We start from the raw sequence: 26,887 nt of genomic DNA on the forward strand, positions 1-26,887 counted from the left end.
AGGAAAAGCAGACAACAAGCGCTCAGCATATGTGGGAACTCCTTCAAGACTGTTGGAAAAGCATTCCAGGTGAAGCTGGTTGAGAGAATGCCAAGAGTGTGCAAAGCTGTCATCAAGGCAAATGGTGGCTATTTGAAGAATCTCAAATATAAAATATATTTTGATTTGTTTAACACTTTTTTGGTTACTACATGATTCCATATGTGTTATTTCATAGTTTTGATGTCTTCACTATTATTCTACAAAGTAGAAAATAGTAAAAATAAAGAAAAACCCTTGAATGAGTAGGTGATCTAAAACTTTTGACTGGTAGTGTAGTTGTGGGGACTTCTGATCCCCACATGAATAGTAAACTAACACAAAATGTACCAACTGGAGACATTTTGTTAGTCTCCACAAGGTCAAATGCTATTTCTAGGGGGTTTAGGGTTAAGGTTAGAATTAGTTAGGCTTATTTTTAGGGTAAGGGTTAGGTTTAGGGTTAGGTTTAGCGTTAGAGAAAATCGGATTTTGAATGGGACTGAATTGTGTGTCCCCACAAGGTTAGTTATACAAGACTGTGTGTGTGTGTATGTGTGTTTGTGTTGTAAGATATACAATATATTGTGTAAAACATTTACCTGTGTACATTTTTATTACTAAGATCTATTTCTGCTCATGAACAATGGGCAACAAAAATGTGTAAAGAAGAAATGTGTATAAATAAACATAACATATAAATAATAAATACATGCCAAGTCCTTTTGATTAATTTGAACTGAAATGTGGGGTGGGGCGTTCTACTAATCTATATGGATTTTTTAAAGAAGGGCATACCAAGAATCATTTAGTTATTTGATTTTGAATTTTAAGACCTCATTAAGTATCAAAAATTATATTGTAAAAATATTTGATGAAAATATATTTTTGGCCTTATTGCTATTAGCCCATACAAACACATTGAATAACAGATTCACTACATGGAACAACAGATTGTCTCACCTGTATAAAAGACACCTGTCAACAGAAGCAATCAATCAATCAGATCCCAAACTCTCCAAATGTATGTATGTGTATATATATATATATATATATATATATATACAGTGGGGGAAAAAAGTATTTAGTCAGCCACCAATTGTGCAAGTTCTCCCACTTAAAAAGATGAGAGAGGCCTGTAATTTTCATCATAGGTACACGTCAACTATGAAAGACAAAATGAGAAAAAAAATCCAGAAAATCACATTGTAGGATTTTTAATGAATTTATTTGCAAATGATGGTGGAAAATAAGTATTTGGTCAATAACAAAAGTTTCTCAATACTTTATTATATACCCTTTGTTGGCAATGACACAGGTCAAACGTTTTCTGTAAGTCTTCACAAGGTTTTCACACACTGTTGCTGGTATTTTGGCCCATTCCTCCATGCAGATCTCCTCTAGAGCAGTGATGTTTTGGGGCTGTCGCTGGGCAACACAGACTTTCAACTCCCTCCAAAGATTTTCTATGGGGTTGAGATCTGGAGACTGGCTAGGCCACTCCAGGACCTTGAAATGCTTCTTACGAAGCCACTCCTTCGTTGCCCGGGCGGTGTGTTTGGGATCATTGTCATGCTGAAAGACCCAGCCACGTTTCATCTTCAATGCCCTTGCTGATGGAAGGAGGTTTTCACTCAAAATCTCACGATACATGGCCCCATTCATTCTTTCCTTTACACGGATCAGTCGTCCTGGTCCCTTTGCAGAAAAACAGCCCCAAAGCATGCTTCACAGTAGGTATGGTGTTCTTTGGATGCAACTAAGCATTCTTTGTCCTCCAAACACGATGAGTTGAGTTTTTACCAAAAAGTTATATTTTGGTTTCATCTGACCATATGACATTCTCCCAATCCTCTTCTGGATCATCCAAATGCACTCTAGCAAACTTCAGACGGGCCTGGACATGTACTGGCTTAAGCAGGGGGACACGTCTGGCACTACAGGATTTGAGTCCCTGGCGGCGTAGTGTGTTACTGATGGTAGGCTTTGTTACTTTGGTCCCAGCTCTCTGCAGGTCATTCACTAGGTCCCCCCGTGTGGTTCTGGGATTTTTGCTCACCGTTCTTGTGATCATTTTGACCCCACGGGGTGAGATCTTCCATGGAGCCCCAGATCGAGGGAGATTATCAGTGGTCTTGTATGTCTTCCATTTCCTAATAATTGCTCCCACAGTTGATTTCCTCAAACCAAGCTGCTTACCTATTGCAGATTCAGTCTTCCCAGCCTGGTGCAGGTCTACAATTTTGTTTCTGGTGTCCTTTGACAGCTCTTTGGTCTTGGCCATAGTGGAGTTTGGAGTGTGACTGTTTGAGGTTGTGGACAGGTGTCTTTTATACTGATAACAAGTTCAAACAGGTGCCATTAATACAGGTAACGAGTGGAGGACAGAGGAGCCTCTTAAAGAAGAAGTTACAGGTCTGTGAGAGCCAGAAATCTTGCTTGTTTGTAGGTGACCAAATACTTATTTTCCACCATAATCTGCAAATAAATTGATTAAAAATCCTACAATGTGATTTTCTAGATTTTTTTTCCTCAATTTGTCTGTCATAGTTGACGTGTACCTATGATGAAAATTACAGGCTTCTCTCATCTTTTTAAGTGGGAGAACTTGCACAATTGGTGGCTGCAGTGGCGGCTCCTGAAAAAATTCTCAGGAGGGGCAATTTTTCTGATGATTTAGGTGACCTACACACATTTAAAAAAAGATATGTCCAGCAACAACATGAAGACAGGGGCAGCATATAAGTCAATACCAGAAGCATTTATTGACTGATCTCAAAAGTGTTGGCTTACCAGGGTTGGTGGAGCCCTCAGTTTCATCTTTGCCTCGCAAAGCTAACTCAAACACTCCGCAAAACTTCACACACTGGATTAGCCGGCTGAGGATGTGGCGGTTCTTGCTAATGTCGTAGTAAATATATTTGTTATAGTGAATATGGAATATGATATGTTGAGTAAAATGTTGTGCTAAGATCTATTTAGGTCAGGAGCTGGTTATAAGTTATGTTCCTATCCAATAACAATGGACAAAAGGGTCCTATCTTGTCAGCCTTGTCAGCAGGTGGCCAAGGACAACACCCACGCCATAGGCCTCTCAGTTCTTCCAACTCACGAGTTCTTGCTCTGAGGACACACACACACACAAACACACACACACACACACATCATCACTGTTAAACACACACACACACACACATCATCACTGTTAAACACACACACACACACACACACACACAAAAAATCCCCTCTCTTAGGCTGAACATTTGAAGACAGAGAACCCGACTCAGAGCCAATGCAACAGTGACAGTAGCCTGGAGGGGACCTCGCCAACTCATCAGGACCAATCAGAAGATCAGAACTACTAGATTGAACCTACTTCATTTATTGCATAAAATGTCTGCACACAATGTTTCGGGCTCTCTTCAGATAATAATAATAATAATATATGCCATTTAGCAGACGCTTTTATCCAAAGCGACTTACAGTCATGCGTGCATACATTTTTGTGTATGGGTGGTCCCGGGATCGAACCCACTACCTTGGCGTTACAAGCACCATGCTCTACCAGCTGAGCTACAGAAAGTGGATACTCATGGATGCGCATTGCAATTGTAAAATGTCAACACAATTGGAGACACCACGTCATTTTTGGAGACATGTTATTGACAGTAAACTATTGTAGATGCGACTGCTAACTAAATAAAACATTTTAGCTGGCTAGCTAATCATCTTAGCTAAATGTGGGGCAAACAATTCAGTTATTTACCGTTAATTTGAGGGATTGGGGTGAAAGAAATCGAGTTACATAGTGATACTTTACGATATACTGTATTGACAATATCGCAATATTTTAGCGCTAGTTGGCTGTACCTGCACCAAAACACCATTATTGTTCCTTCATAGCTTGTTCTCAATCTTTTCACATTGGGAGCCAATTTGTTTTCAGCACTTTTATTTCCATGACTGATCAAAACTCGTTCTCATGGCTTTCTGATCCCTCTGCAACAGACATATGGTGCGCAATAAAATCACAGTATCGAATCGCAATACGTATAGAATCATGAGACTCGCAATGCTGATGCATATATCTTATCGTGAGGTTCCTGGCAATTCCCAGCCCAAGTTCATTTGCCACAACAAATCTCTTCGCTAGCAAACGCAATGTGTCTCCAGCAATGTTTACTTTTTTGACGTTCTATGGCATCTCCACTTTCCAAGCATATATGACCACATGTAATATTTTGGTAAGTGATGCAAATAGTGAACTATGTAGGGCCAGGATGTAAAATATATGTAGCTGCAGCAATTTCTCTTATCTGATATGGTAAGTAATGGGGCTTGATTTATAGCTCCCTAAGAGTTTGACGAACGGGTCCGTGAACGCGATTGCAGATATCTTTACCTCTGAATAAACTGCCTTATATTATACAATTATCCACCTTGTCCAAAAGTCTCTACTTTTTCTCCGTTCTCCAGTAAACTTGTTTTATCAACAATAGTAAGGTTCAATGACACAGAAAGCAGTTCAATGTCGGGGTACAGTCGCTCTCTTACCAGGATCGCGGTCCGCTCTGACCAGGGTGAAGGTGGCCGGCTCCACCTCTCTGCCAGCAGCGTTTTCATTATTTAGTCCGTTCGTAGCGGGTATGTACACGATCAACAAGATCAGTCCAAAACCGAAGATCAGTCCAAAGCAGAATGTTTGCAGAATGTTTGTAAACTAAGTCTACAAATTAAAAACATAAAATAACGCCACACTGCAGGTCGCAACATAGACGCTGATAGCCGCCATTGTCTTAGTTACGTTCAACGTTACGTCACGTATGACGAAAGCGCGTAAGTGCATGCACACAGACACCCATAGAGAATGTATTGAAAGCTTTGAAATGTGAAAAAAATAGATTTTACATGACAGGCTATGAGAGACTTCTGGGCGATTTTCAACCTGACTGAAATCGCCCAAAAAACGGGCGGGGCCATTTGAAGCACGACTTTAGCCTGATTTGACATTTAGTGGCTGGCAGATCAGACGTGAACACTGATAACTGCTGTTGCCGTGATATAATTTTTTATAAATTTATAAAAAAAAATTATAATTTTTTTTTTATTTTTATAATTGATTAGAAAAAAAATCCCTTCCTTTTCCCGTTTGGCAGTGCGTCGCCCATATCGCCCTATTGAACAAGCCGTCCCTGGGTGGCAGACTAAATACTTTTTTCCCCCACTGTATATATATATATATATATATATATATATATATATATGCAAGAAATAAAAAAACATATGGGGGATTGAAAGTGATGCAGACAATTACATTGATGGACGTTACAATCTATCTGCAATATTAAAGCTGATCTAGCCCCCAAATAAAAAAAACTGCTCTAGCTCTGTCACCTTTCACCACAGACCCGGAAGTGTGACATACTTAGGCGGATCCAGTGGAGTGAGACGCATCCAATGCAAAACAACTGATATCTCTAGCTATAACTGACAGGTTTTTATGGGGATATTTTTATTATGCTAATAAAATTTCCGCGGGGGTCCGGACATCGACATTAGGGGGTGTTAACCCTTTACAGACCCTTACCTAAGTGTTACCTAATTTATTTTTGTAACTCTTGTTTTATGTAACTTAAAGTGATGCTGGAAAGGTATGGTATATTTTCTGCCAAAACGTGTTCCCGAAAATTGTGAACAACGTCATCCGTTAAGTCTTGAAAAAATATTACCTGCAATTCGTATGATATGTTAAGAATTACAAATGTGTTAAATATGTTAAAAATGTGTAAGCGCTTAAGATCCCGTTCAATGTCCTTAAGAGGAATTACAAAATGTAAATATTATTGATGTATTTTTTATCTTTTTAAAATAGAAAATACAATTTAAAGTTTTGTAACAGTTTCTCTAGTATCATGATTATGAACCACAAAGGTTTTGATTATGTATTCACTGGTTAGGAATGTCAGTCTACGATAAGTCAGCACACTGTGAACAAAACATGAGTAATAACACATCGTTTAACCTAACAGGTTAACCCCAGATTTTCACTCTTAAGTCAAAATGTGTGATTTCCTCTACTATAACATTGAGTCATTATACCAACATGTAATAAAAGGCATCTTTCAAATAAGATTAAAAACCATAGGAAAGTATTGCACGATGTATGGAGAACCTTCCATTTCAAGGCTGTTACTAACTGTTGTAAACTCTGAAAAGGCTTTGTTACTTTGTTTGCGAAACAGTCAATTGAGAAACAGTCTTTCTAAAGACTGAGGGACCCAGTCCCTGAAAATGTGGACGTAACCTCTGTAGCCTCAGTAGGCCTCTACAGCATGATGCTGATTCAGGGGTTTGAACAATGGAGCTAGAGATTCTTTAGGTTTGGTCAGGTATAAAAGAAAGGGTTAAACCAGGTAGGAAGTCAGTTCAGGAGCAGCAACCAGCAGCACAGTGAGCAAACATGTCCAACACCAGCATGAACATGGGCAGGGTAAGCACTGGCAAGGTTTCTTAGAAGTTTTTTATATATACTTTAAATTTCATAGAGCTCTAATGCTCTAGCACCCCAAACTATCACAATAACCTGGTTACCAGTAGTGTGACTGAATAGCAATTCTAAAATGTTTGTTTCATACAATTGTTTAATTCATAGAAATCTTTCCCTTTTATTTTCAGGCCACCTTCTACGAGGAGAGGAACTTCCAGGGCCGCTCTTATGAGTGCAGCTCCGACTGCCCTGACATGTCCTCCTACATGAGCAGGTGCCAATCCTGCAGAGTTCAGAGCGGCTGCTTCATGGTGTATGACCGCCCCAACTTCATGGGAAACCAGTTCTTCATGAGGAGGGGAGAGTACTCTGACTACCAGAGTATGATGGGAATTACCGATGGTATCAGGTCCTGCCGCATGATCCCCATGGTAGGTTGAAAATATGTCATCTTAAAATAGACTTATCTTGTCATTGAAAATAAAATTATCTTATTACAAAGGTTTATATATAATTTATCTGATCAATGAAACCTGTTCTTTCCCACTAACAGCACAGAGGAAACTTCAGGATGAGGATCTATGAGAGGGAGAACTTGGAGGTCAGATGCACGAGATGATGGATGACTGTGACTCCATCATGGACCGTTACCGTATGTCCGACTGCCAGTCCTGCAACGTGATGGACGGTCACTGGCTGATGTACGAGCAGCCCCCACTACAGAGGCAGGCAGATGTACATGAGGCCTGGAGAGTACAGGAGCTTCAGAGAGATGGGCATGGGAATGGGAGGCATGAGCGGTGGCATGAGGTTCATGAGCATGAGGCGTATCATGGACAACATGACTATGTAATTTCCTCAAAGGTTGTACGAAAATTGTTGATTAAATTTATTTAAAGCTAAATTGACTTCTTTTTGTGATTGTTTTACTCAGAGCACTCCATGTTTAAGCATTTCACTATTTCACTCCCTACATCTTTAACATTTCAAAGTTTCTGTGTAGATATGATTGTGTACAATAGATGTATGCTGATGTAAAATAATATCCAGTGATATTTCAAATCTTTAATTTAGAAAAGATTACTTGATCCTGCCATATTATTTTTGCAATGCACAATTTTAAGGATTTTCAAATAAGAGTTATCTAAAATAAGAATTATAGGCTGGGAGGAAGGTTAGCAACAATTAATTTGTATATCTATAAAACCACGTCAAGGTGTAATTACACATACAGCAAACAAGTATAAAAGTTGTACTAACAATGTGTACCTAAATGAGTACCTAAATACTTATGTATTAATGTGCACTTGTATTAGAAGAGTCCTGTGTAGCTCAGTTGGTTGAGCATGACGTTTGCAATGCCAGGGTTGTGGGTTCGATTCCCACGGGGAGCCAGTATGAAAATGTATGCACCCACTAAAACTGTAAGTTGTTCTGGATAAGAGTGTCTGCTAAATGACTAAAATGTAAGAATGCCAATACAAGTGTACATTGTTAAGCAACTTATTTTCACAACTCATTTATTTACTGTTGTATGTTATCATAATCAACCATATAGGCAACAACACAATATATATATTTGTAAACTATAGACGTAAGAAGTGAAGAATAATAAGATGGCGCCTACAGAGATGGTCGACATCTTACGTGTTCCAACCCCACATTGCTATTTTGTGACTTTCTTCGTGTTTATCCATACTTTTTCTGTACAGAAAGCTCACACCATTATCACCTATGACAGCCAAGACACTTTTGAACTACAAATCGACAGCTACTAACCTCGACTTCGACCTCGATTTCGGCTCCTACTTTAACTCCGACTCAGCTGTTCCCTTTTTTACACTGGACCCTACTCCATTGTTCGGGCTACCAAAGCGCAGCAAGTGATGACGCGGGAGGAGGGCTGGAGTCATTGTTAGACTCAAACGCAGACAAAATCGTCGGGCACTCCCTTCCGTTTAAGTGGCAAATGTCCAGTTACTTGAGATGAGGGAAATAAGTATTTGACCCCCTCTCAATCAGAAAGATTTCTGGCTCCCAGGTGTCTTTTATACAGGTAACGAGCTGAGATTAGGAGCACACTCTTAAATGGAGTGCTCCTAATCTCACCTTGTTACCTGTATAAAAGACACCTGTCAACAGAAGCAATCAATCAATCAGATTCCAAACTCTCCAAATGTATGTATGTGTATATATATATATATATATATATATACAGTGGGGGAAAAAAGTATTTAGTCAGCCACCAATTGTGCAAGTTCTCCCACTTAAAAAGATGAGAGAGGCCTGTAATTTTCATCATAGGTACACGTCAACTATGAAAGACAAAATGAGAAAAAAAATCCAGAAAATCACATTGTAGGATTTTTAATGAATTTATTTGCAAATGATGGTGGAAAATAAGTATTTGGTCAATAACAAAAGTTTCTCAATACTTTATTATATACCCTTTGTTGGCAATGACACAGGTCAAACGTTTTCTGTAAGTCTTCACAAGGTTTTCACACACTGTTGCTGGTATTTTGGCCCATTCCTCCATGCAGATCTCCTCTAGAGCAGTGATGTTTTGGGGCTGTCGCTGGGCAACACAGACTTTCAACTCCCTCCAAAGATTTTCTATGGGGTTGAGATCTGGAGACTGGCTAGGCCACTCCAGGACCTTGAAATGCTTCTTACGAAGCCACTCCTTCGTTGCCCGGGCGGTGTGTTTGGGATCATTGTCATGCTGAAAGACCCAGCCACGTTTCATCTTCAATGCCCTTGCTGATGGAAGGAGGTTTTCACTCAAAATCTCACGATACATGGCCCCATTCATTCTTTCCTTTACACGGATCAGTCGTCCTGGTCCCTTTGCAGAAAAACAGCCCCAAAGCATGCTTCACAGTAGGTATGGTGTTCTTTGGATGCAACTCAGCATTCTTTGTCCTCCAAACACGATGAGTTGAGTTTTTACCAAAAAGTTATATTTTGGTTTCATCTGACCATATGACATTCTCCCAATCCTCTTCTGGATCATCCAAATGCACTCTAGCAAACTTCAGACGGGCCTGGACATGTACTGGCTTAAGCAGGGGGGACACGTCTGGCACTGCAGGATTTGAGACCCTGGCGGCGTAGTGTGTTACTGATGGTAGGCTTTGTTACTTTGGTCCCAGCTCTCTGCAGGTCATTCACTAGGTCCCCCCCGTGTGGTTCTGGGATTTTTGCTCACCGTTCTTGTGATCATTTTGACCCCACGGGTGAGATCTTGCATGGAGCCCCCAGATCGAGGGAGATTATCAGTGGTCTTGTATGTCTTCCATTTCCTAATAATTGCTCCCACAGTTGATTTTCTCAAACCAAGCTGCTTACCTATTGCAGATTCAGTCTTCCCAGCCTGGTGCAGGTCTACAATTTTGTTTCTGGTGTCCTTTGACAGCTCTTTGGTCTTGGCCATAGTGGAGTTTGGAGTGTGACTGTTTGAGGTTGTGGACAGGTGTCTTTTATACTGATAACAAGTTCAAACAGGTGCCATTAATACAGGTAACGAGTGGAGGACAGAGGAGCCTCTTAAAGAAGAAGTTACAGGTCTGTGAGAGCCAGAAATCTTGCTTGTTTGTAGGTGACCAAATACTTATTTTCCACCATAATCTGCAAATAAATTGATTAAAAAATCCTACAATGTGATTTTCTGGATTTTTTTTCCCTCAATTTGTCTGTCATAGTTGACGTGTACCTATGATGAAAATTACAGGCTTCTCTCATCTTTTTAAGTGGGAGAACTTGCACAATTGGTGGCTGACTAAATACTTTTTTCCCCCCACTGTATATATATATATATATATATATATATATATATATATATATATATATATTGCAAGAAATAAAAAAACATATGGGGGATTGAAAGTGATGCAGACAATTACATTGATGGACGTTACAATCTATCTGCAATATTAAAGCTGATCTAGCCCCCCCAAAAAAAAAAAAAAAAAAAACTGCTCTAGCTCTGTCACCTTTCACCACAGACCCGGAAGTGTGACATACTTAGGCGGATCCAGTGGAGTGAGACGCATCCAATGCAAAACAACTGATATCTCTAGCTATAACTGACAGGTTTTTATGGGGATATTTTTATTATGCTAATAAAATTTCCACGGGGGTCCGGACATCGACATTAGGGGGTGTTAACCCTTTACAGACCCTTACCTAAGTGTTACCTAATTTATTTTTGTAACTCTTGTTTTATGTAACTTAAAGTGATGCTGGAAAGGTATGGTATATTTTCTGCCAGTAGTGCTCACGAGCCAAAACGTGTTCCCGAAAATTGTGAACAACGTCATCCGTTAAGTCTTGAAAAAATATTACCTGCAATTCGTATGATATGTTAAGAATTACAAATGTGTTAAATATGTTAAAAATGTGTAAGCGCTTAAGATCCCGTTCAATGTCCTTAAGAGGAATTACAAAATGTAAATATTATTGATGTATTTTTTATCTTTTTAAAATAGAAAATACAATTTAAAGTTTTGTAACAGTTTCTCTAGTATCATGATTATGAACCACAAAGGTTTTGATTATGTATTCACTGGTTAGGAATGTCAGTCTACGATAAGTCAGCACACTGTGAACAAAACATGAGTAATAACACATCGTTTAACCTAACAGGTTAACCCCAGATTTTCACTCTTAAGTCAAAATGTGTGATTTCCTCTACTATAACATTGAGTCATTATACCAACATGTAATAAAAGGCATCTTTCAAATAAGATTAAAAACCATAGGAAAGTATTGCACGATGTATGGAGAACCTTCCATTTCAAGGCTGTTACTAACTGTTGTAAACTCTGAAAAGGCTTTGTTACTTTGTTTGCGAAACAGTCAATTGAGAAACAGTCTTTCTAAAGACTGAGGGACCCAGTCCCTGAAAATGTGGACGTAACCTCTGTAGCCTCAGTAGGCCTCTACAGCATGATGCTGATTCAGGGGTTTGAACAATGGAGCTAGGGATTCTTTAGGTTTGGTCAGGTATAAAAGAAAGAGTTAAACCAGGTAGGAAGTCAGTTCAGGAGCAGCAACCAGCAGCACAGTGAGCAAACATGTCCAACACCAGCATGAACATGGGCAGGGTAAGCACTGGCAAGGTTTCTTAGAAGTTTTTTATATATACTTTAAATTTCATAGAGCTCTAATGCTCTAGCACCCCAAACTATCACAATAACCTGGTTACCAGTAGTGTGACTGAATAGCAATTCTAAAATGTTTGTTTCATACAATTGTTTAATTCATAGAAATCTTTCCCTTTTATTTTCAGGCCACCTTCTACGAGGAGAGGAACTTCCAGGGCCGCTCTTATGAGTGCAGCTCCGACTGCCCTGACATGTCCTCCTACATGAGCAGGTGCCAATCCTGCAGAGTTCAGAGCGGCTGCTTCATGGTGTATGACCGCCCCAACTTCATGGGAAACCAGTTCTTCATGAGGAGGGGAGAGTACTCTGACTACCAGAGTATGATGGGAATTACCGATGGTATCAGGTCCTGCCGCATGATCCCCATGGTAGGTTGAAAATATGTCATTTTAAAATAGACTTATCTTGTCATTGAAAATAAAATTATCTTATTACAAAGGTTTATATATAATTTATCTGATCAATGAAACCTGTTCTTTCCCACTAACAGCACAGAGGAAACTTCAGGATGAGGATCTATGAGAGGGAGAACTTCGGAGGTCAGATGCACGAGATGATGGATGACTGTAACTCCATCATGGACCGTTACCGTATGTCCGACTGCCAGTCCTGCAACGTGATGGACGGTCACTGGCTGATGTACGAGCAGCCCCACTACAGAGGCAGGCAGATGTACATGAGGCCTGGAGAGTACAGGAGCTTCAGAGAGATGGGCATGGGAATGGGAGGCATGAGCGGTGGCATGAGGTTCATGAGCATGAGGCGTATCATGGACAACATGACTATGTAATTTCCTCAAAGGTTGTACGGAAATTGTTGATTAAATTTATTTAAAGCTAAATTGACTTCTTTTTGTGATTGTTTTACTCAGAGCACTCCATGTTTAAGCATTTCACTATTTCACTCCCTACATCTTTAACATTTCAATGTTTCTGTGTAGATGTCACGAGTTACAAAGCCAGAACCCAGAAGCAGACCAGGACAAGGTAAGTTGAAACGAAGGTGAGTGTTTATTTACAAATTCAAGAGTGATGCTGAATAATCCAGGGAACAGAGCGGGCGGCGTTGATTAGTTGTTGGGGGTGCAGTGGTTGATCCCATCATGGCTCGGCAGCCGCCGACCACCAGGCAGAGGTTGGATGAAGGTTCCGGACGAGTGACTGCAGATGGAACAAAACGGAGGTAAGTAAACAACAAACCAACAAGGTGCAAAACAACAAAACTAACGCTAGAAGCTCTAAGACTGATACTCTGGTAAACCTACTGTTCATGGCTAACGATCCGGCAGGGAATGGATGTTAGGCCAGAGCCTAAGAAGGGTGATGATCAGGACCAGGTGTGCAGATTGCTGATGGGATGCAGGTGCGGAAATCAAGAGAGCTCCCCGGGAGCGTTCCAGAACCCTCGGGAAACTGGAGATCACGAGCCGAAAAACTAGTCCACAGACAGGACCCGACTCAGACTGCCGGGATCGTTACAGTACCCCCCCTCCGACGAACGCCACCGGGCGGACTCCCGGAGCGCCAGGATGGAGGCGGTAGAAGTCACGAATGAGGTCAGCATCTAGGATCTGTCGCCGCGGAATCCAACTCCTCTCTTCAGGACCATACCCCTCCCAGTCCACGAGATACTGGAAACCCCGGCCCCGCCGTCTGGAATCCATGATGCGTCGCACCGTGTAGGCAGGACCACCTCCGATCATCCGAGGAGGAGGAGGAGGAGGCGGAGGAGGCAACAGAGGACTGAGGAAAACAGGCTTGAGGCAGGAGACATGAAAGGTGGGATGGACTCTGAGCGTCCTCGGTAGTTTGAGTCGAACTGCCACTGGATTGATCACCTTCTCCTCAATCTTCCACATAACTGCTCCCACGACGCAGTTCCGGGGGAGAATTGTCTCGGTCTTGGACCCACTCTCCTCCGTCTTGGAGAACATCCGGGACAAGGCGTCCGCCTTGCCGTTCTTAGATCCAGGTCGGAACGTCAGGGAAAACTTGAATCGTCCGAAAAACAACGCCCACCTGGCCTGACGGGAGTTGAGACGTTTAGCCGATTGCACGTAAGCAAGATTCTTGTGGTCAGTCCAGACAATAAACGGTTGCTCCGCCCCCTCCAACCAGTGGCGCCACTCCTCCAAGGCAAGTTTCACCGCGAGAAGCTCCCGGTTACCCACATCGTAATTCCTCTCCGCAGGCGAAAGGCGACGAGAGTAGTAGGCGCAGGGATGGAGTTTACTGTCCGTGGAGCATCGCTGCGACAGGATGGCGCCAACTCCCACATCAGACGCGCGTCCACTTCAACGACGAACTGACGGGCCGTGTCCGGTTGAGAGAGAATCGGTGCGTTGGTGAATCGCCTCTTCAAATCCAGAAACGCTCGATCCGCCTCCGGATTCCACTTGAAGGTCCTGATACTGGAAGTCAAGGCAGTTAACGGAGCGGCCACACGGCTGTAATCCCGGATGAATCTGCGGTAGAAATTCGCAAACCCCAAAAATCTCTGGAGCTGCAATCTCGTACCGGGCTGGGCCCATTCCAGAACCGCTCTAACCTTCTCCTGGTCCATCCTAATCTCTCCCCTGGAGATGATGTACCCGAGAAAGGATGTCGTGTGGGCGTGAAACTCGCACTTCTCGGCCTTCACGAACAGGCGATTCTCCAACAATCGCTGCAGAACCTGCCGGACATGCTGGACGTGGTCGGAAGGTTCCTTCGAGAAGATCAGAATGTCATCCAGGTAAACAAACACAAAGAGACCGATCATATCTCTCAGGACGTCGTTTCACCATACTCTGGAATACCGCTGGAGCATTGGTCAGTCCAAACGGCATCACCTGATACTCGAAGTGACCCATCGGTGTATTGAAACCCGTCAACCACTCGTCCCCCTCTCTGATCCGGGACCATGTGATACGCATTGCGTAGGTCTAGCTTGGTGAACACCGTAGCACCCTGTAAGGAGTCGAAGGCAGAACTCATCAAGGGCAGGGGATACTTGTTCTTGACCGTGATGTCATTCAACCCCCGATAATCAATACACGGTCGAAGAGAGCCATCCTTCTTACCCACAAAGAAGAATCCTGCCCCCCAGGGGGTGATGACGAGGGACGAACGAGACCAGCAGCTAGGGACTCCTTGATGTAGGTCTCCAAAGCCTCACGTTCAGGTCGGGAGATACTGTATAACCTTCCCTTGGGGTAGACAGCTCCAGGGAACAGGTTGATGGCACAATCATATGGTCGGTGGGGAGGGAGTGACAGAGCCTTCTGCTTACTGAAAACTTCCCCCAAATCGTGATATGTCTCGGGAACCAGGGACAAATCTGGGGGTTTAGCCTCAATCACCTGACTGGGAACCGAATGGGGACAGGCAGTCTTGAGACAGTTAGCATGACAATCAAGGCTCCAACTCGTTACCTTGCCCGTCACCCAATCGAACGTGGGATTGTGTTCCTTCAGCCAGGGGTATCCAAGGACCAGAGGAACATGGGAAGACGGCAGAATGAAGAATGAAATCATCTCAGAATGATTCCCCGACAACAGCATCTTAACCGGTTCAGTCCTCATCGTGATACGTGCCAGACTACTGCCGTCCAGAGTGGTAGCTTCAATGGCTTCCGGCAATTGCTCCTTGGAAAGCCCCAGCTGTTCCACCAACTCGGCATCAAGAAAGCTTCCATCGGCACCTGAATCGATAAAGCGTTAATCGCTAAGCTCTGATTCCTGTTCATAAGGGTAGCCGGGAAACGGGGTCTGACAGAGGTATTGAGAGAGTCGAAACTGGCTCGCTAAAAGTCCTCCCAACTTTAGCGAGCCGCGCAGTTTGACGACCGCCGGGAACCAGTGGCGAGGTAATGTCCCGAACCACCACAGTAGAGGCAACAGTTAGTCCTACGTCTGTGTTGGCGCTCCTCCTTGGTTAACCCGTGCCGCCCCACTTGCATGGGTTCAGAATCGGAGACAGAACCTCTCCACTAATCCTGTGTGGTGGACGATGATCGACGTATTCTGATCCAATCCCCGACCCGACTGGAACCTGAGAAGCTGATCGGTTGGACGGAACCCATTGCTTCTCCCTCCTTCGCTCTCGGACTCGATTATCCACCCGAATAGACAAGGCTACCAAGCTGTCCAGGTCACTAGGCTCCGGATAGGAGATCAACTCATCCTTGAGCTGCTCCGACAGACCCTGGTAAAAGGCCGCTTGCAGAGACTCCTCATTCCACCCACTCTCCACAGCCAACGTCTTGAACTCGATCACGAAGTCGGCCACGCTGCGAGTTCCTTGGCGAAGCGAAAACAGGCGCCTAGCTGCGTCCCTCCCTCGGACGGAATGGTCGAAGAGCTTCCTCATCTCGGCCGTGAACCCCTGGTATGAAGCCATGCAGGGATCCTGTCGTTCCCAAACGGCTGAAGCCCACTCCAGCGCTCGACCACGCAGCAACTCAATCACAAAGGCTATCCTAGCCTTGTCTGTGGCATAAGAGTAGGGCTGTAGATCGAACACTAATCCACACTGCATAAGGAAGGAACGGCATCTTCCCAGCTCCCCCTCATATTTATCCGGCGTCGGAACCTTGGGCTCACGGAAGGACACAGCTCCAGAAGCGGCAGGCGAGATGGGTGAAACCGGTAGTGGATCCTCCACCGGAAACTTGCGTTGGTTCTGGACCTCCGTCAGACCGGGTAGAAAGGTTCTGAACTGACAACGCGATCTCCTGTAGTACCGTGCTATGATGGCCCAACATCTTCTCCTGATGGGTAATGGCATGGCGAACAGAGTCCAGGTCCGCTGGGTTCATTACTGGCCGGATCGTTCTGTCACGAGTTACAAAGCCAGAACCCAGAAGCAGACCAGGACAAGGTAAGTTGAAACGAAGGTGAGTGTTTATTTACAAATTCAAGAGTGATGCTGAATAATCCAGGGAACAGAGCGGGCGGCGTTGATTAGTTGTTGGGGGTGCAGTGGTTGATCCCATCATGGCTCGGCAGCCGCCGACCACCAGGCAGAGGTTGGATGAAGGTTCCGGACGAGTGACTGCAGATGGAACAAAACGGAGGTAAGTAAACAACAAACCAACAAGGTGCAAAACAACAAAACTAACGCTAGAAGCTCTAAGACTGATACTCTGGTAAACCTACTGTTCATGGCTAACGATCCGGCAGGGAATGGATGTTAGGCCAGAGCCTAAGAAGGGTGATGATCAGGACCAGGTGTGCAGATTGCTGATGGGATGCAGGTGCGGAAATCAAGAGAGCTCCCCGGAGCGTTCCAGAACCCTCGGGAAACTGGAGATCACGAGCCGAAAAACTAGTCCACAGACAGGACCCGACTCAGACTGCCGGGATCGTTACAGTAGATATGATTGTGTACAATAGATGTATGCTGATGTAAAATAATATCCAGTGATATTTCAAATCTTTAATTTAGAAAAGATTACTTGATCCTGCCATATTATTTTTGCAATGCACAATTTTAAGGATTTTCAAATAAGAGTTATCTAAAATAAGAATTATAGGCTGGGAGGAAGGTTAGCAACAATTAATTTGTATATCTATAAAACCACGTCAAGGTGTAATTACACATACAGCAAACAAGTATAAAAGTTGTACTAACAATGTGTACCTAAATGAGTACCTAAATACTTATGTATTAATGTGCACTTGTATTAGAAGAGTCCTGTGTAGCTCAGTTGGTTGAGCATGATGTTTGCAACGCCAGGGTTGTGGGTTCGATTCCCACGGGGGGCCAGTATGAAAATGTATGCACCCACTAAAACTGTAAGTTGTTCTGGATAAGAGTGTCTGCTAAATGACTAAAATGTAAGAATGCCAATACAAGTGTACATTGTTAAGCAACTTGTTTTCACAACTCATTTATTTACTGTTGTATGTTATCATAATCAGCCATATAGGCAACAACACAATATATATTTGTAAACTATAGACGTAAGAAGTGAAGAATAATAAGATGGCGCCGACAGAGATGGTCGACATCTTACGTGTTCCAACCCCACTTTGCTATTTTGTGACTTTCTTCGTGTTTATCCATACTTTTTCTGTACAGAAAGCTCACACCATTATCACCTATGACAGCCAAGACACTTTTGAACTACAAATCGACAGCTACTAACCTCGACTTCGACCTCGATTTCGGCTCCTACTTTAACTCCGACTCAGCTGTTCCCTTTTTTACACTGGACCCTACTCCATTGTTCGGGCTACCAAAGTGCAGCAAGTGATGACGCGGGAGGAGGGCTGGAGTCATTGTTAGACTCAAACGCAGACAAAATCGTCGGGCACTCCCTTCCGTTTAAGTGGCAAATGTCCAGTTACTTGAGAGCATTTCCTACCAATGGGACGTGAAAAACTGTAATATTATATGCTTTTCAGAAACTTGGCTGACGGGCGATATGGACATAAAACTCAAGGATTTCTCCATGCTTCGTCGCAACCGGACAGCGGACTCGGGCAAAATCAAAGGGGGAGGGGTATGCCTTTTTGTAAAAAACAACTGGTCAGCTGCTTCAAGTGTGAAGGTAGTCTCGAGCTTTTGCTCACCTGAACTAGAATACCTCATGGTAAATTGTATACTTTTTTATCTACCAAGAGAGTTCTGTAATCATCACTGCTGTCTACATCCCACCACAAAATGAGAATGGCACTAAGCAGGCACTCAGCGAGCTGTACACGGCCATAAATAAACAAGAAAACACACACCCAGAGGCAGCATTTCTAATGGGCAGAGACTTTAACGCTGGGAGACTGAAATGCATTTTGCCCCACTTTTACCAACACGTCTCCCTCACGATAAGATGCGCTAACACTCCGGACCACCTTTACTCTACCCACAGAAATGCATACAAGGCCCTCTCTCGACATTCCTTTGGAAAATCCGACTACGACTCCATCTCCTGCTTCCTATTTACAAGCAAAAACTCAAACAAGTTGTCCGACGAAGCGGACGCTAAGCTACAAGCTTCGCTAGCACAAATGGGAATATGTTCAGGGATTCATCCAATAACATTGAGGAGTTTACCACATCAGTCACGGGCTTCATCAATAAGTGCATTGACGATGTCATCCCCACAGTGACTGTACGTATGTGCTTTAACCAAAAGTCATGGTTTACAGGCAGTCTACCGCTTTCAAGGAACGGGACACGGACATGGACACTTACAAGAAAGCACGCTACTACCTCCGACAAGCCATCAAACATGAAAAAGGTCAATATAGGACTAAAACAGATTCCTACTACACCTGCTCCGATACTCGTCGGATGTGGCAGGGTTTGCAGACTATTACGGATTACAAAGAGAAACCGAGCCGTGAGTTGCCCAGGGATGCAAACCTCCCAGACGAGCTGAATGCCTTCTATGCTTGCTTCAAGGCAAACAACACTGAGCCAGGCATGAGAGACCCTGCTGTCCCTGACGACTGTGTGATCTCGCTCTCTGTGGCCGATATGAGTAAGACTTTAAAACAGGTCAACACTCACAAGGCCGCTGGGCCAGACTGAATACCAGGGCGTGTTCTCAGAGCATGCGCAGACCAGCTGGCAAGCGTCTTCGCTGACAATTTCAACATCCTTGTCCCAGTCTGTAATCCCAACATCTTTCAAGCTGACCACCATTGTCACTGTTCCTAAGAACTTAAAGGTAACCTGCCTAAACGACTTTCGTCCCGTATCACTTACATTTGCAACCATGAAATGCTTTGAAAGGCTGGTCATGGCACACATCAATGGCATCATCCCAGACACCTTGGACCCACACCAATTCACATACCGCCTCAACAGATCCACAGACAACGCAATCGCTATTGCACTCCACACTGCTCTCTCCCACCTGGACAAGAGGAAAACCTATGTGAGAATGCTGTTCATTGACTACAGCTCAGTGTTGAACAGCATAGTCCCCTCCAAGCTCATCGCCAACCTCTAGACCCTGGGACTGAACACCTCCATCTGCAACTGGATCCTGGACTTTCTTCCAGGTGGTGAGGGTAGGTAACAACACAACTGCCACGCTTTCCCCTACTGTACTCCCTGTTCACCCACAAATGTTTGAACACGCATGGCTCCAACACCATCATCAAGTTTGCTGACGACACGAAGATGTTAGGCCTGATCACTGATGACGATGAGACAGCCTACAGGGAGGTGGTCAGAGACCTAGTAGTGTGGTGCCAGGACAAAAACCTCTCCCTCAACGTCAACAAGACAAAGGAGCTGATTGTGGACTACCGGAAACGGAGGGGCGAGCACACCCCCCATCCACATCGACGGACCTGTAGTGGAGTGGGTCGAGAGTTTCAAGTTCCTTTTGTCCACATCACCAAGGACTTAACATGGTCCGCTCACACCAGCACAGTCGTGAAGAAGGCATGACATTGCCTCTTCCCCCTCAGAAACTGAAAAGATTTGGTATGGCCCCTCATATCCTCAAAAAGTTATACAGCTGCACCATTGAGAGCATCTTGGCTGGCTGCATCAAGATTGGTATGGCAACTGTACCACCCTCGATCACAAGGCGCTACAGAGGGTGGTGCAGATGGCCCAGTACTTCACTGGGGCTGAGCTCCCTGCCATCCAGGACCTCTATACTAGGCAGTGTCAGAGGAAGGTCTGGAAAATTGACTGTGTGTGTGTCTGTATGTGTGCGTGTGTGTGTGTGTGTGTGTGTGTGTGTGTGTGTGTGTGTGTGTGTGTGTGTGTGTGTGTGTGTGTGTGTGTGTGTGTGTGTGTGTGTGCGTGTGTGCATGCGTGTGTGTTGTAAAATATACAATATATTGTGTAAAACATTTACACGTGTATATTTTTATTACTACCTATAAACATTTCTGTTCATGAACAATGGCCAAAATAAATGTGTAAAGTGTGTAAATAAATATCATATGTAAATAAATAAATAGCAAGTCCTTTTCATCAATCTGAATTTATATTATGACATTTCAGATGTAAAGACATATCTGATATTACGAAGGTATTTTAAAGTGTATGCATCATTGACGTAATTAATGTGACTTTGTGTTTGCTAGGTTGCTAGCTAGCTACTTAATTAAAATCAAATCACATGTTACACAGTTTACAGCAGATACACTCTTAGAAAAAAAGGTGCTATCTAGAACCTTAAAGGGTTGTTCAGCTGTCCCCATAGGAGAACCCTTTGAAGAACCCTTTTTGGTTGCAGGTGGAACCATTTTGATTCCAGGTAGAACCCTTTTGGGTTCCATGTAGAACCAGGGTTATACATGGAACCCAAAAGGGTTCTACCTGAAACCAAAAAGGGTTCTCCTATGGGGACAGCCGAAGAACTCTATTGGAACCGTTTTTTCTAAGAGTGTATAAAAGGTGCAACGAAATGCTTGTGTGCTAGTTCCCTCATTTCTTGGAGGACAAGGAGCTCGCCCAGTGGTGTATTGCGGCGTCCGCAGCACTATCTGTAGAGCCTTGCGGTTGAGGGCTGTGTACTGTAGTTGCCGTACCATCAAATCAAATCAAACGTATTGGTCACATTCACATGGTTAGCAGATGTTATTGCGAGTGTAGTGAAATGCTTGTGCATTACCATGCAGTGATGCAGCCGGTCAAGATGCTCTTGATTGTGCAGCTGTCGAACTTCTTGAGGATCTTAGGGCCCATGCTGAATTTCTTCAGTCACCTGAGATTGAAGAGGCGCTGTTGTGCCTTCTTCACCACGCTGTCGGTGTGATTGGTCCATGTCAGGTCCTCTGTGATGTTATTCTAACAAGGAAGGAAGGATAAGCTAACCAGCATGGCAGTGTAAACAATCTGCTAAGTCACTGAACAAATGTAGCTGATATACTGTACTGCCGAGGGACTCGCTGCACAACCCCATATTTAACAATCACAACGCCAAGAAATTAGCTTTATGAGCAGCAGTGGGCGGCCCCAGAACCAACTTGTTTGCTGAGCCACAAGGTGTCCCTAGAGCCACTGCACAGCATTACAGTGCTGTGGGCAGGAGCTGACACAGGAAATACAGAGGCAAACAGTTTGTCCCAATGCCCTAATTGAAAGATTACCAAAATACACACTTTGTAGCTATATTTCAGTGTTCAACGTGCTTGATAAGAAGCCAGACAAAGTTGCTTTCTAGCTAGCTAGTCTCGTAACATTTGCTATCAGATAGCTATCTAATGTTAGCTATTATAGCGACATGATTTATAGTTCAGGATTAGATTTAATCTTTGACCAGGATCCCTGTTGGTGTCTATCTGTGTGAGGTATCATGCAGAGAATCATTTTAATATCCTGAATTTTAAATATGTTTTATATTACTTCTGTGTATTTATAGGCTTTAAAATATTCCTAATGTCATTTGGGTCCTTTACTTTACGGCACAGAAATAAACAGATCATTGCTTAGAAATTATTTTGTAAAGTGGTATCTTTGATATCCAGTATTACTGGGTACCATGTGGTACCAGGAAGTTCAGTTAAATTAAGGAAGTAGTAGAGTACCCAAATAAAGTGCTACAATAATTTCTACATAGATACTAATATGAAATCCTGTTCACACTTTACAATAAGTTATTCCTAAGACATTTACAGGTGGTGGTAACTTATTTTGTGGTTATAAACGACTTGACTATTTTACTTGCAATAACTACAGTCTTTTTTTGTAACTCTTTTTTTGTAACTTAAGGTGATGTTAGAAAGGTTTTGGAATGGGTGGCATGAGCGGCCACATGAGTGGCTTGAGGTTCATGAGCATGAGGAGTATCACTGATATGTGCTAGATATCTTATGTTGACCATATAAAAGTGATTGGTAATCCGTAACAATTGCGTGTGCTACGTCATTTCAATATTTGGGCGTGAGGATCATGAGCACCAGGCGTATCATGGATTCCTGCTACTAAATATTGCTTGATGTACCCATAGCAAGAAAAGCCATTGAATAAAATATTCACAAAACTATTCAAAATGATAGTGCAAGATTTTGGCAATTAAACCCTTTTTCTACATACCCAGAGTCAGATGAACTCTCGCTGATGAAGCATGCTAGCTGTTCAGTTAGACCTCCAGTCATTTGCCCTAACGCTATTGCCCTAATGCTAGTTCAACTACCTTCAACTTCCTTCAAACTACACACAGAGACATAAAAATGGTATCCATGATGATCTGACTTTGGGTAAGTAGAAAAGGGCTTAATTGCTCAAATCTGGCACTATCCCTTTAATGTCTCATTTTTTAAGTGTGACAACACATGAACCTACAGCTTTCTTGTTCACACACTTGCACCCCTTTGTCATATAGCTGAGACCAATTATGCTAACAAAATACAATATACAATATCTAGTGGCTCATTGACAATATGACTAGCTGACCAGCTTAATTGGGTTTCAAAGACTTTTGGGTATCACTTTTTTTAAAGAGTTCCTAAATAAGGACTTCATCAGAACACATGTATAAACCATTTGTAACATATTCCTTACATTAAACGTTTTTCTATAGAATAATACATATACAAGATTTTGGCATTAAATCAGGATTTTCCCAGGAATATGAAAGGCTACATGGTTGGCCCCTCTTTGAGAAACCATTCTGCACAGTTCCTCGCTGAGCTGCAAATAATTATTATTGTTGAACTGAGAAAAATAAATAAACTCAAGATTTTTTACAAATGTTGACTATTGTTGAATGGAAACAATATGAAATCATAGATTGTTTATTGTTTTGTTAGAAATCATTGTTTTTGTTCAATGGGAAAACGATTAAATCATATTTTCATTAAATTATTATTGTTTATATTTATTTTATGGAAGCATTGATTTTTGTACAAATCATTATTCTTGATGTTTAAAATTTTTTATAAATACAATGTTTCCACAAATAACTATTATTGTTGAATTTTTTTCAGGAATAAAAAAAATAAATGAACCTGTTTATGATATTCCAGTTGGCCCTGTATTAGTTCTGGCTAAGTAAATAACACAATTTCCATATTCACCTCTATGTATTTTGAATTACATCTGAGAAATCAGGTGTCAAAACCAACCTTATAATGTTAGCTAGCTAGTTTTAGAGTGAAGACATTGGCCGTGTTCGAGAGGATCAAAACCTTAATGTATCACTGGTAAATTGTGACTGACTGACTGATCTACAAATAATAATGAGTAGTTATTTATGATACAGGGTTCTTTGTAGATCAGTCAGTCGGCAGTCGCCTGCACTGTTGGCTGTTATGTCAAACAAGCTAAAACAGCCAGCGGCAGGTATTGCTAACAACTGCTCCTTTGGTGATTATGTCAATGCCATCAAAAAGCCATATCCTAACATTAGGGGTTTTAATAAGGGTTTTTAATGTTATAAAAACAGTAGTATTTGATATCCAACTCACCAGCATCCAGCATGGCACATTCTCAGTCCCAAGTTTTCAAATGACACTTAACTTGATGGCGTGACTGCAAAAAGTATATATTTGTCTGATTGATGTAGCTAGTTATGTGTGTTGTAGTCCTAATCAGGCAACTTATAATGTACATTGTATCTCCTCAATAAGTGAAATATAACTCTTAACCTGTAAAAGCATGGAGAATTAGGGCTACCATAGACACAGGGAATGTAAATAAATTGTGGTTGTGATGTACTTAGCAAATCATAATTTTAACCCAGTTAGCCACAATCTGGATAGACGAACTGAGTGGTACTGATCATGAACATTTTGAAACACAGTTGTCAAAAAAAGTTGTTGAGTCTCTGTTCATTTGATTCTCATCAAATTCTCTTCAAATAAATGTTTAACTTTTCTGAATCATATAGCTGATGTCATGGTGGACATGGGATTCATATCTGATCCAGAAACAAATAATATTGACATCAAATTAAAGTTAAATAATTTATGGAGTGAGAAGATTCCATTTTATGGTTGACACAAAAGTTTAATTTAATTGACTTCACTGAATGAAAGAGATCATGAGGGAATATGAATCATATGTTGAAATATAATTAAAATTGTGTAACTGATTTGTAGACTTTCTATTAAAGGTTTTGTGTTACCTGTTCCACAATGAAAAAAGCCTTTTTAAGTCTTCTAGGGACCCAGTCACATGGAAATATGACTATGGTACTTCAGCACTCTATAGGCCTCTATACTGTTGCTGGGTCAGGGGTTTACACAATGGGGCCCACAGATTCTTTGGGTTTGGTCAGGTATAAAAGTAAGGGTTAACACAGACAGGACATCAGTGTAGCAACAGCAGCAGCAGCAGCTCAGTGAACAACAATGACCACCATCGGCATGAACATGGGAAGAGTAAGCATTATTTAAAAAATACTTAAAATACATGAATCTCTATATTATCTTTATATCTTTACAAACAAAACTAAAAGCTTCTTATATTTGTTGCATTTATTATATATTGAGAAATAATAAATAAATACCTTGTGTTTTCAGGCCACCTTCTACGAGAACAGGAACTTCCAGGGCCGCTCTTATGAGTGTAGCTCCGACTGCCCTGACATGTCCTCCTACATGAGCAAGTGCCAATCCTGCAGAGTTCAGAGCGGCTGCTTCATGGCATACGAGCACCCCAACTACATGGGAAACCAGTTCTTCATGAGGAGGGGAGAGTACTCTGACTACCAGAGTATGATGGGAATTACTGATGGTATCAGGTCCTGCCGCATGATCCCCATGGTAAGCCATATGATATTCAGGCTGCTGTAACAGTCCCACTAGAAGTAGCTATGTGATGTCCATAATCACACAAATCATATTAGCCCTGTGAGCTTGTCAACAATCTGGTATAGTCAGTCATTAATTCACATATTTGTATTTCCTCCTAACAGCACCGTGGAAACTACAGGATGAGGATCTATGAGAGGGAGAACTTCGGAGGTCAGATGCACGAGATGATGGATGACTGTGACTCCATCATGGACCGTTACCGTATGTCCGACTGCCAGTCCTGCAACGTGATGGACGGTCACTGGCTGATGTACGAGCAGCCCCACTTCAGAGGCAGGCAGATGTACATGAGGCCCGGAGAGTACAGGAGCTTCAGAGAGATGGGCATGGGAATGGGAGGCATGAGCGGTGGCATGAGGTTCATGAGCATGAGGCGTATCACTGATATGTGCTAGATATTTTATGTTGACCAAATAAAAGTGATTGGTAATCCGTAACAATTGAGTGTGCTACATCATTTCAGTATTTGGGTGTTTTGTAATTACGTCTGTAGGTATGATATAATATATTATATTATATAATTGACGCCTGTCACTAGATATGGCATAAACACATATGTTAAAGAGGCATTCATCATCATCATTCAGACACTTCTATTTAAAATAGTTGTTTTCCTGGCATTTTTACTAGAAAGATATGAGTAACATTTAACTTGTACCCTATACGATAAAGCCAATGAAATGCTGTTATGGGCATTACTTATTGACTGTCATAAAGCATTTCAACTCATGTCCTTTAGATGATAAAGAGGGATTTTGATGTTAACACTAATGCATTAGTCAACAAACTTAGCTAATCATACACAATGCGCTACTCCACAAACATCCCATCAACCTTCGTCTCCAACATGAGCCAGTCTCCAATAAATACTAAAAGATATTGATACAGTTTACTTTTCTTTACATCATTATAAAACTTCAATCACAAAGGTGCCATGGTAATTGTCAATAATCAGAGTAAGAAAGTGTATATGGTAATTGCATATACAGCTTTTTCCCACATACATTTAAAGCAGAGGAGAAAAATATTCAAATAAAGACAAAATAAAGATTTTTTTTCGGTTTAAATTAAGAAATAGAACAATTAAGAGACTTCAGTTCGATAAATTAGCCTCTACAGCCATATTATTGGTTCCGTGTGGCTCAGTTGGTAAGAGTGTGGCGCTAGGTTCGTTATTATTTTTATTACTATTGTTATTATTATAATGAAAATATGTAACATTAGCAATATTAGTGTGATTTTTATTGAGGCTCATGTTGCAAGTAATAATTGTTCATGGAAAACATCCCACTCTGTAACATTTTCAATTTAAAAAAAGAGTTATTTCAATGTAATCCTTGTGAGAGCTTCTATTTGTGGCCGCAATACACGTTTCATATACAGTGGGGGAAAAAGTATTTAGTCAGCCACCAATTGTGCAAGTTCTCCCACTTAAAAAGATGAGAGAGGCCTGTAATTTTCATCATAGGTACACGTCAACTATGACAGACAAAATGAGGAAAA

At 42.1% G+C, this 26,887-nt stretch overlaps 2 protein-coding genes and 1 pseudogene across 2 annotated transcripts; all 3 read left to right on the forward strand.

Moving 5' to 3' along the window:
* Positions 1–6,424: 6,424 nt before the first annotated feature.
* LOC121536330 lies at positions 6,425–7,409 on the forward strand (annotated as a pseudogene).
* A 4,116-nt stretch (positions 7,410–11,525) lies between these two features.
* On the forward strand, positions 11,526–12,514 carry LOC121536331 (gamma-crystallin M3-like). The gene is made up of 3 exons (XM_041843606.1): positions 11,526–11,613; positions 11,799–12,041; positions 12,164–12,514. Exons 1-3 carry the CDS (start codon positions 11,584–11,586, stop codon positions 12,461–12,463), a joined length of 573 nt encoding a protein of 190 aa, XP_041699540.1. The 5' UTR covers positions 11,526–11,583; the 3' UTR covers positions 12,464–12,514.
* Positions 12,515–24,872: 12,358 nt separating this feature from the next.
* LOC121537038 (gamma-crystallin M3-like) lies at positions 24,873–25,821 on the forward strand. Its single transcript, XM_041844780.1, has 3 exons — positions 24,873–24,949; positions 25,091–25,333; positions 25,486–25,821. The coding sequence occupies exons 1-3, from the start codon at positions 24,920–24,922 to the stop codon at positions 25,777–25,779; spliced, it is 567 nt and encodes a 188-aa protein (XP_041700714.1). The 5' UTR covers positions 24,873–24,919; the 3' UTR covers positions 25,780–25,821.
* Positions 25,822–26,887: the final 1,066 nt, after the last annotated feature.

The sequence above is a fragment of the Coregonus clupeaformis genome, chromosome 23 (genome assembly GCF_020615455.1).
Source record: "Coregonus clupeaformis isolate EN_2021a chromosome 23, ASM2061545v1, whole genome shotgun sequence".
Classification (NCBI taxonomy): Eukaryota; Metazoa; Chordata; class Actinopteri; order Salmoniformes; family Salmonidae; genus Coregonus; species Coregonus clupeaformis.